General features: G+C 56.0%; 1 protein-coding gene across 1 annotated transcript in view; it reads right to left on the reverse strand.

Annotated features, from left to right (window-relative positions):
• Positions 1 to 11,016, reverse strand: part of LOC112117800 (olfactomedin-like protein 2B) — a 109,758-nt gene that overhangs the window by 25,692 nt on the left and 73,050 nt on the right. Inside the window, exon 4 of the mRNA XM_026655583.2 lies at positions 9,502 to 9,678. Within this exon, the coding sequence (XP_026511368.1) occupies positions 9,502 to 9,678 (177 nt within the window). The remainder of the gene's footprint in view (positions 1 to 9,501; positions 9,679 to 11,016) is intronic.

An 11,016-nucleotide genomic window follows, 5' to 3' on the forward strand; every position in this document is an offset into this window, starting at 1 on the left:
TGTGTGGGGAGCAGGGAGGGGGCAGGAAGCAGGCGCTGTAAGGGTTGCGTGGGGAGCAGGGAGGGGCAGAGACATTGGAGGGGCTCTGTGGGGAGCAGCTAGAGGGTGAGAAACAGGTTCTGGAGAGGTTGTTGGGGAGCAGGGAGGGGCAGGAAGTGGGCACTGAAGAGGTTGTGTGGGGAGCAGGGATGGGGAAGGAAGCAGGCGCTGTAGGGGTTGTGTGGAGAGCAGGGAGGGGCAGGAAGGAGACATCGGAGGTGCTCTGTGGGGAGAAGCTAGGGCAGGGGTCAGCAACCTTTCAGAAGTGGTGTGCCGAGTCTTTATTTATTCACCCTAATTTAAAGTTTCACATGCCAGTAATACATTTTAATGTTTTTAGAAGATCTCTTTCTTTAAGTCTATAATATATAACTAAACTATTGTTGTATGTAACGTAAATAAGGTTTTTAAAATATTTAAGAAGCTTCATTTAAAATTAAATTAAAATGCAGAGCCCCCCCAGACCGGTGGCCAGGACCCAGGCAGTGTAAGTGCCACTGAAAATCAGCTTGCGTGCCACCTTTGGCACGTGTGCAATAGGTTGCCTACCCATGAGCTAGGGGGTGGGAAGCAAGCGCTAGAGGGGTTGTGGGGGGAGCAGTAATGGGCAGGAAGCAAGCACTCAAGGAGTTGTGTGCGGAACAGGGAGGGGGGAGGCAGCAGGTGCTGGAGGGGTTATGTTGGTAGCATGGAAGGGTTCGGAAGCAGATACTGGAGGGGTTGTGTGGGGGGCAGCGAGGGGCAGGAAGCAGGTGCTGGAGGGGTTGTGTCAGGAGCTGGGAGGGGGCAGGAAGCAAGCGCTGGAGAGGTGTGGGAAGCAGCGAGGGGGCAGGAACCAGGCTGTGGAAGGGGTTTGGTGGGGAGCAGGGAGGGTGCAGGAAGCAGGCACTGGAGCACAGTCGGCAAGGTATATGGGTCCGTGGTGCCCATGCTCCAGGAATATTCAGGGCCCGGGGGCCCAGCTCCACTAATGTTTGGGGCCAGGTCTCTCCTCCGACTCCGCCTGCCGTCCCCTCGCGCCTCCCCTGGCCCCACCTGCCGCCCACACGCGCCTCCCTCAGAGCGTATCCCGGCCCCACCTGCTGCCCCAGCCGCCGCCATAATCGCCACCAGTGGCAGTGTAGCGGGGCTAAGGCTGCTTCCTGCCCGCCCTCGCTCCGCAACACTCTCTCCTGTGGGGTCAGAGCTTGACGCTGCGGGCTGCTGCGGCTTCGTAGCAGTCTCTGCCTGCAGCCTGGCTCCTGCCCCGCCCCTTTCCCCAGCATGCTACGTTTCCCCCCCCCCCCCCCTCACCTGGATCAGCCTTGCCAGCAGGAGGGGGGAAGGGGGAGGAGGGAGCCGCAGCACGCTGCTCCGGGGAGGAGGAGGAGAAGAAGAGGCGGAATGAGGCCTCTCCCCAGCCCCTTTCCCTAGCGTGCTATGTTCCCCCCTCTCCCCCCCCGCTGGTCAGCTGGATCAGCCTTGCTGGCAGGAGGGAAAACAAGGGAGGAGCGAGCCGCAGCACGCCGCTCCGGAGAGGAGGAGGAGGAGGAGGAGGAGGAGAAGAGGCAGGGGTGAGGCGTTGGGGAAGGGGTTGGAATTGGGGCATAGCCTCTCCAGCCCCCTGTGTGAGCACCTCCATGACCCCAGCCCACCTCCCCAGCCCCCTGCCCTCCCTAACCCCTGCACCCCACCACCCCCTGCTCCCCCTCACATACCCCAAGTCCCCTGCCCTGACTCCTGCACCCCCCACACACCCAGCCCCCTGCACTGCCTCACACACATCCAGCCCCCTGCCCTGACTCCTGCACCCCCCTACACACACCCAGCCCCCTGCACCCCCTCACACACCCTGAGCCCCCTGCCCTGACCCTGCACTCCCCTCACACCTCAGCACCCCCTCACACATCCCCAGCCCCCTTCCCTGACCCCTACACCCACACCTCCCCAATCCCCTGCCCTGACTCCTGCATCCCCCTCACACCTCCCCAGCCCCCTGCACCCCCCCCTCCCCCCCCCCCCCACCCCTGCCCTGACTCCTGCACCCCCCACATCCCCACCCCCATCCTGAGAACCAAACAGGAGCTGTCCCAGGTAAGTGCTCCACACCCCAACCTCCTGCCCCAACCCTGAGCTCCCTCCCTCGCCCTAGCTCCTGGCCAGACCCCGCACCCAAACATTTTTTTACAATATTTGGAAAGATCGTTAAGTGGTCCGTCGGGCCCCTCCGTGGTTTTCAAGTGGTCTGTGGAAAAATAAATTAGACTACAAGAACAATCAAGGTACCTCACTTTATTTTCATTTACTTGCTATTACTTATGGGAGGAGGATGAAGAAAAAAAGAATGAAAAAGGGGGGCAAGAGGGGATAAGAGAGAATGTTCTTTTTCTTGATTGGGTCCCAAGGAGGAGCCCCAAAAATGAAGCTGAGCACAGGGCTGGGGGGCCCCACTAACTCTAAATCCACCACTAGCTGTCACGTCACCTGGGCTGGGGATACTGTCAGGGCCGGTGTAACCACTAGGCAAACTAGACAACCGCCTAGGGCGCCAAGATTTGGGGGTGCCAAAAAGCAGTGCCCCAAAATTTTTTTTACACTACAGTGGAGTCACATCTTACATGGGGGTTAGGTTCTAAAGTCACCGCGTAAGAGGAAAATCGCGTATAGTGAAAATTACCATAAAGTACAGTATACACTAGAACAGGGGTCCTCAACCTACGCAAGCCGATCGGCACGCAAGCCGATTTTTTTTTTAATGGCAGGCTGCGGGTCCCGGCTGCCGCTGAGCCTGCTGCCGACCTGGGGTTCTGTTCACTCAGCTGGCAGCGGGCTGAGCAGGGCCAGCAGTGGGCCGGCTCCTGCCAGCTGGGGTCCCAGCCGCCAGCCCCACTCAGCCCACTCAGCCTGCTGGGGTCCCAGCCAGCTCCGCTCAGCCTCCTGCCGGCCTGGGTGAATGGTCTGGGGTTCCGTTCACCCAGGGTTCCGTCCGCCAGCCTGGGGTTCCATTCACCCAGGCCAGCAGGAGGCTGCGCGGAGCCGGTGGCTGGGACCCCAGCTGGCAGCGGGCTGAGGTCCCAGCCGCCGGCCACACTCAGCCTGCTGCCGGTCTGGGGTTCTGGCTGCCAGCCCCTTGCCAGTTGGGGTCCCGGCCACCGGCCCTGCTCAGCCTACTGCTGGCCTGGGGTTCCGTTCACCCAGGCCGGCAGGAGGCTGAATGGATCCGGCTGGCAGCGGGCTGAGCAGGCTGAGCGGGGCTGGCGGCTGGGACCCCGGCTGGCAGGAGCCAGCGGATGGAACCCCAGACTGGCAGCGGGCTGAGCTGCTCAGCCCGCTGCCGGTCTGGGGTCCCGGCCGCCGGCCCTGCTCAGCCCGCTGACGATCTGGGGTTCCGGCTGCCGGCCCCCTGCCAGTCAGGGTCTCGGCCACCGGCCCTGCTCAGCTTCCTGCCGGCCTGGGTGAATGGCAGGAGGCTGAGCGGAGTCACCGGCAGGAAGCTGGGTGAACGGAACCCCAGGCCAGCAGCAGGCTCAGTGGTGGCTGGGACCTGCAGCCTGCCATTAAAAAAAAAAAAATCAGCTCGCGTGCCACCTTTGGCACGCGTGCCATAGGTTGAGGACCCCTGTTCTAGTGTAGACAGTGTATACTATGTATACTGTAGTTTATGGTAATTTTCACTATACGCGATTTTCCTCTTAAGTGCTGACCTTAGAACCTAACCCCCGTGTAAGATGTGACTCCACTGTATTCATTTTTGAAAATTTATAATAAGCGATGCTCTGGAGAGGGGGGCGGGGTGGCACAAGGTGGAAGTTTCGCCTAGGGTGCAAAATATCCTTGCACCGGCCCTGGATACTGTGTCAGCTGATCCCCACAGTCTCCAGCCTACCTGGGCAGTACAGCAGACATGGCCCTGCCCACTAGCTCCTCTCCACTCCCTAGGCCACCCACCACTTGCCCCACCCCCCCTTAAGGCTTAGCCCTCTTACTTTTAAAAATGATTGCTTGCCCCTTCCCCCCCTCAGGCTTTTCTGGCAGCCCTGTTGCCAGGTATCCAGTTTTAGACTGGAAACTCCAGTAGAAAACGGGACCTGAGCGTCCGGTTAGCAGTGCTGACTGGAAACTAAATGTCCGGTTATAGGAGTAACCACATTAGCCTCCGCTCTTCCCACTCCCAACACCCACCCCAGAGGGCTGGAAGAGAACCTGTCCTGCTGCTGTGGGAGGAGGGGCAGCTCAGTGCAGAGAGAGACAAAGAGAATGGGCTAGAACCAGGTAGGTACCCGCTCCATGTGGGCAGGGGTGGGGGGGATCCTGTTTACCCCCTCCCCAGCCCTGCTGCGCTTGCAGTTTACCCCTGACCCCTCCCTTGCTCCTGCCCCACTGTCCTTTTACCCCCGGCCCCTTTTACAATTATTCCCCAGGGGGGCCCACAAATATGTTTGACGCCGGGCCCACAAAAAGTTAATCCGGCCCTGCCTGGAGGGGGTGTATCTCCACGCACTGCCCCCGCCCCAAGCGCCGACTCCACAGCTCCCATTGGCCAGGAACTGCAGCCAATGGGAGCTGCGGCGGCGTGCCTGCGGGCAACTGCACGCGGAGACCCCCCAGGCTCCTCGCCTAGGTGCCGTTGCGAGAGGGGTGCGTGGGTCGCTTTCAGGAGCTGCCCAATATAAGTGCCTCACCCTCTCCCGCACCCCAACCCCAGGAAAGAGCAAGCTCCCCGCACCCAAACTCCCTCCAAAAGCCTGCATCCTCCACCCCCTCGCACACCCAAACTCCCTCCCAGAGCTGGAACCCCTCACCACCTCCCATACCCCAACCCCCTGCCCCAGCCCAGAGCCCGCACCCCAAACCACCTCCCTCACCCAAACTCCCTCCCAGAGCCTGCACCCTGCACTCGCTCTTGCACCCCAACCCTCTGCCCCAGCCCAGAGCCCGCACCCAGTACCCAAACTCCCTCCAAGAGTCTTAGGCAACTGTGATCATTGTTGCAACCAAGGTCTGTAGTGACACCAAATCTTGTATAAAGGGGGTCAAATAAGGTGTCTAAGGTTATGGTTTGCTGGTTATGATTATGCTATCTGAATGCATGTATCATTTTTGTATTTAAAGTTATAAGCATTGGCTCTATACTGTCTGTATTTCAAACTTATGCTGTGCTTCTAGGTGACACCCCAGACAATTTGGTGTCAGCAATGCCTAGCCTGCTTGATGGCCCATTAAGGACCATCAGCTATACAACTGACCCTGTGAGAGAAGGCAAATACACCTTGTGACTCAGCAAGTCATGCAGGGACATGCCTATGGCCAGAACTCTGAGGTTTTTTCATGTCATGTGCTGGATAGCTTGTCTTTGGAACAAAGAAAGAAAGGCCACATGGCAAGAGACTATAAAAGGCTGCTGCAGCTCCTCCATCTGGTCTTCAATCCTGCTTCTTGCCTCTGGAGGGACTTTGCTACAAGCTGAAGCTCTGAACAAAGGACTGAATGACCCATCCCAGCTGTGGATGTACTCCAGAGACTTGATTTGAGCCTGCAATTTATTCCATCACTGTTACAAGCCTGAACCAAGAACTTTGCCATTACTCTATGTAATTGATTCCATTTAACCAATTCTAGCTCTCATCTATATCTTTTTCCTTTTATGAATAAACCTTTAGTTTTTAGATTCTAAAGGATTGGCAACAGCATGATTTGTGAGTAAGATCTGATTTGTATATTGACCTGGGTCTAGGGCTTGGTCCTTTGGGTTCGGGAGAACCTTTTTCCTTTTACTGGGGTACTGATTTTCATAACCATTCATCCCCATAATGAATGTCACTGGTGGTGATACTGGGAAACTGCAGTGTCTAAGGGAACTGCTTGTGTGACTTGTGGTTAGCCAGTGGGGTAAAACCGAAGTCTTCTCTGTTTGGCTGGTTTGGTTTGCCTTGGTGTGCAAAGGAACCCCAGCCTTGGGCTGTAACTGCCCTGCTCTGAGCAATTTGTCCTGAATTGACACTCTCAGAAGTGTCCCACCAAAGGCAGCATTGTTACAGGCACCACCAAAAATTATACAGTACAGAGAGGGGCAGGAATCAGGCACTGGAGGGGTTGTGTGGGGAGCAGGGAGGGGCAGGAAACAGGTGCTGGAGGGGTTGGGTGGGGAGCAGGAAGGCAACAGGATGTAGGTGCTGGAGGAGTTGGGTGGGGAGCAAGGAGGGGCAGAAAGCCAGAGCTGGAGGGGTTGTGCGGGGAGCCGGGTGGGGGTGGGAAGCCGGCACTGGAGGGGTTGTGCAGGGAGCCGGGTGGGGGTGGGAAGTCGGCGCTGGAGGGGTTGTGTGGGGAGCCGGGTGAGGGTGGGAAGCCAACGCTGGAGATTCTCTGTGGGGCTGCAGGGTGAGCTGAGAGCAAGGTAGGGATGGGAGCAGCTGCGTGCAGAGCAGTCTGCAAACTGCAGCCCTTCAGCAGGATGCTGCTGTGTGCAGAGCAGAGACAGAGCCGAGAGGGCCTGCAGCCAGAGAGCTGAGTGAGAGGGGCTTGCAGGGGACTCTCCACAACACAGAGCCAGCAGCTGGCCTTGGAACCCCAGGATCCAGAAGGAAGATAAAGCTCTGGGGGTCAGCCTAGCAAGGGGGCAGTCTCCTTTGCCTGGGGCTGAATCAATGGTATGTAGCCAGGCATGACTGCAGGCCTTTTGGGACAATTGGTCTATAACTTTTGCCTGCTTAGGAATTTACTATGGAAAGTAGGTCAAGTTATTTTCAATAAAGAATGTTCTAAATAGTGTGATACAGCATGGCCAGAGGACAGTAGGAGAGTGATAGAAAGGAGAGATATGTAAGCCCCAGGATGATGAGAGCCTTATTCCCTGTAGAGGGAAGAGAGGCTGCTACAGTTTAATTAAAGCACCTGAAGCCAATTAAGGCAAATAGAGCACCTGAAGCCAGTCACCTGATAAAAAAAACCCTGCTTCAATCAGACAGTTGGAGGAGTTGAAGCAGAGTGGTTTGGTGCTGGAGCAGAGAGCAGTTTGAAGGGAAGCAGAGGAGAGTTTGGAAAAGTGCTGTGGTGGGCCAGAAGACCAAGACCCTAGGTAAAGGGAAACCCAGCTTGTACAGAGCAGAGGGACTCCACAGACACAAAGGGTTGGGAGAAACCTTGCCCAAGCAGAGAGAGGGCAGGAAGCCCCACAAGCTGAAGGGCCGGAGAGGGAAGTAGCCCAGGGGAAGGAGTCGCTAGTTCAAGTGGTTAGCCGTTATCCCTAGGGCCCCTGGACTGGGACCCGGAGTAGAGGGGGGGCCTGGGTCCCTCCCTCTCCACTCCCCTTCTCTGGGATACTAGTGGGACAGTTAATACCCCAGATCAGGGGTGAGAAATGGTGCCCTGAACACCCCCACAAGCAGAGAAAGCATGGGACCCATCATAGTAGTGCTGACAATTTGCCACAACAGGTGCAAGAGAACCAGACAGAGAGACTGCATTAGTCTGATGCAAAAGGCCATGTTGATATAAGCCAAGGACAGAAGAAGTTATGCTTGTTAAAAACACCAAAATTGGTGTGTCTGATATTAGGCCTAATTGGTGGACAGAATAACGAGGGGATGGGCTGTTCCACCCGCCACTCCCTTTGGGGCAAAAACCAGAGAGAGGTTACTGGAGCGAGCTTCACCATTGTGGCAGCCACCCCCACCATCTCCTGGGCCTGGCCCTTCTTTGTGCTAATCCTGAGAGGTGTCCTGACCCGACCAGGCCAGAGAGGGACCCAGATGACATCACCACCTCCACCAGCTGTGGATGAATCCCAGCTGCCACCTGGATTAAGTGGGATCAGACTGTAATAGCAGTGCCAGCCACTCTCAGCTAACTGCTTCTCTCTTCCCCAAAAGGACAGTTCCTACCATCTTGGATCCCATCTAAGAGACACTCCAACAAGGGGCTTTTCCTTCTAAAGCTCTCTCCAGCTAAAGGGAAAGGGACAAGGCCAATTGTTACAATGAAAGCCTGACTTAATACTCTACATTGCAAATGCTTTGCCTGGTTCTACTTCTGTCCTTTCTCTGTAAGAAGAGGTTTAAAGGCTGTGTAGTGGAGTGTTTGCCATGGCACTGAGCAGGCTGAGGGCTCTGTATCCCAACCCAGACCTGGTTTAACACTGGAGAGGGACTGGTGTGCAGTAACACCTTTGGCCCATATATTCCATCTCAATTATACACCAGGCTTACTAGTCTAATGGTTGCTCTGGCTGGAGCAGCCGCTAGCACCAACTGTGCAGGAAGTGCTGTTGTAACTAGAGGGGCCCCGACGAGAAATGCCATGGGCTGATCCTGGGGGAGGCATCTTCAAGTTCCCTGATTGCCTATCCTAAAGGACGAGACTGGAGAGGGCACCCCAGACACAAGAGGGCCTGAACCCTCAGCTGGGTGTCCCCAGGGCCAAGCCACGAATTCTACTGTTTTATCTTGAATTGTAACAGCTGAAGCTATTCAACCCAGGGTATTTTCAACCCTTCCCTTTCCTGCCAGCCCTAGTAAAATACCCACTCCCCTCAGTCATGGCTCTGGGTGTTTACTGGGCCTAGCAGCTGAAGCACCTTCAGCGCATGCCTCCGAGTCATGGTGCCCATGGCACTGCCGAGTGCCTTACAGGTCTGATCCCACAGCTCTGAGCAGCTGTGCCAGTTAGTCCTGACAAGGGTGAGTGGGAGAACAGCTCTGCAGGGAAGAGAAGGGAGGGATGGAGCCAGCCCCTGCCAGCCTGTCCATGCTAACCCACTTCAGACCGGCAGGTACCAGCTGGAGGCTGTTTGGTGCTCATGGTAAAATCAGATGTGTATGCCAATGAGGCCTCATCAGCTCCTCTCCAGTGGACTCAGTCTGAGCAGAGGTCGAGCACGCAATGAGTCATGGAAGTGGAACCCCGCTGTCCTCGGGTCAGAGCTCAGGCTCACATGCAGGGGAAGCCTGCAGTGCTACCTGTCTTGCTCTATGACAGTAAGTCTCCAGAGCCACCAAGCCTGCTCCTCTCCCTAGGGCCTAAAGCCACAGTGCAGTGTGTAGCTGCTGGTGACTCCTTCCCTGCCTGTAAGGGGGACACTGCATGGCAGAGTGGGGGCTGACCATACGGAGAGGCCTGAGCTTGAGATGCAAAAGTCAAGGAACCCAAGCCTGGACAAGATGTGCCCCAGCCAAGGCCATGCCTGGTGTGTGGTGGCAGAGGAGGGGGGCTCCGTGGGGAAGCAGCTGTTCTGTCCTGCCACCTACAGGCACCAGAATAACGAGGGGATGCAACTCCCATCACATATTGCCATGTGAGGATGCCTAAGTCCACCAACTTCCAACCCTGATGTTCAGAGTTAACCCTGCAGCTCTAGTACATTTCTCCCTCAACACCTTTCGCCAGTCCTACTGCTGAGCATTGCCTGCACCAGTGGCACTGAGTGCTCTTGAACTGGAACGGGGCTCCTGGGACTTCCATGTGTAGCCAGAAGGCAGCTGGCCTTACCTCAATGTGGGTGTACACAGCTGCAGCATCCCTCTGCAGGGAGCTCCGGATGTCAGGGAGGCTGTTGGAGATACTGCTGGAACAGTTTTCCTTGTCCCTTGTGTTTGGCTCACTCCAAATTGCATCCACGTTCCCTGTTGCATCCATGTTCTTTCTGGTGAGGTTTCTGGATACTTCCTAGGAAATTGAGAGAGAGAAAGAGAGAGCTGTGATTTTACTGCCACTGGCACTTTCCAAATTCAGGCCCTTGGTCACAACGTGCTTGGAGCTTGCATTATTGCTAGCCTGAATGGCACACCTTGACAGTTAGAAATGCCTTCACTAGACAGAGATCTGCTGCCTAATTATTCTTCAGGACCCCTTTCTGAGGCGAGAAGAGGGGACTTCCTATTGTTGTTCTTAACTAGCGGCCACATAGAGAGAACAAGAAGCCCTAGACAAAACAAGCCACTTTCATCTCTAGTCTCGCCGAGAGACCACTCCCTTGGGCAGCGGGTACCATAGGCTGGGGAGGCTATGCCTCCCCAAACAGCCAGGCGTGGTCCCACCCATGCTCCGCCCCCAGGGCTCCTGCTTCCGCTTCCGCTCTGTGGCCTGGCTCCAGGGGCTGGTAGGGCCACCCTGCCTGCGTTCCCTCCCAGTGCTCCAGGACTGGGGGTGCTAACCTGGGGCAAGGTCCAGTGACCACAGTGGGAGGAGCGGGCGGAAGGGGCGGGGCTGGGGGCTAGCCTCCCCCAGCCAGTGGTTCACGCACCACCCATGACCACTCCCCTTTCTGGAACTTTTAATACAGCATAGAGACATCTAGTGCTAAAGCATATCATTATAGGCAGGCCTCTGACCCATCCTGCAGCACCACCCGGCCGGGTGATGTTCTACAGAGAGAGACTGAGACTTTCCCTCAAAGTGCCCTTTGACTTAGTGCAGTGGTTTTCAACCTTTTTTTCATTTCTGGACCCCTAAGAAATTTTGAATGGAGGTGCTTTGGAAATCTTAGACATAGTCTGTGGACCTGCAGGGGTCTGTGGACCTCAGGTGGAAAACCACTGTCTTAGGGGAAAAGGCCCTGGGCTGGGAGCCAGGAGGCCATAAGTTCTAAAGTCTGTTCTTCCAGTGTGCACATTGCTACCCACTTCAAGCCCTTACTACCAAGCATGGCCATAGACCAGGGGTAGGCAACCTTTCAGAAGTGGTGTGCCGAGTCTTCATTTATTCACTTTAATTTAAGGTTTCGCGTGCCGGTAGTACATTTTAACGTTTTTTAGAAGGTCTCGCTCTATAAGTCTATATTATATAACTAAACTATTGTATGTAAAGTAAACAAGGTTTTCAAAATGTTTAAGAAGCTTAATTTAAAATTAAATTAAAATGCTGATCTTATGCCGCCAGCCTGGTCAGCCCACTGCCAGCCTGGGGTTCTGTTCACCTAGGCCAGCAGCGGGCTGAGCGGGGCCTGCGTCCGGGACGCCGGCTGGCAAGGGGCCAGCAGATGGGCCCCCAGACCTGGGGGGGGGG

Source organism: Terrapene carolina, unplaced genomic scaffold (assembly GCF_002925995.2).
Source record: "Terrapene carolina triunguis isolate 2854851 unplaced genomic scaffold, T_m_triunguis-2.0 Scaffold210, whole genome shotgun sequence".
In the NCBI taxonomy this organism is placed as follows: domain Eukaryota; kingdom Metazoa; phylum Chordata; order Testudines; family Emydidae; genus Terrapene; species Terrapene triunguis.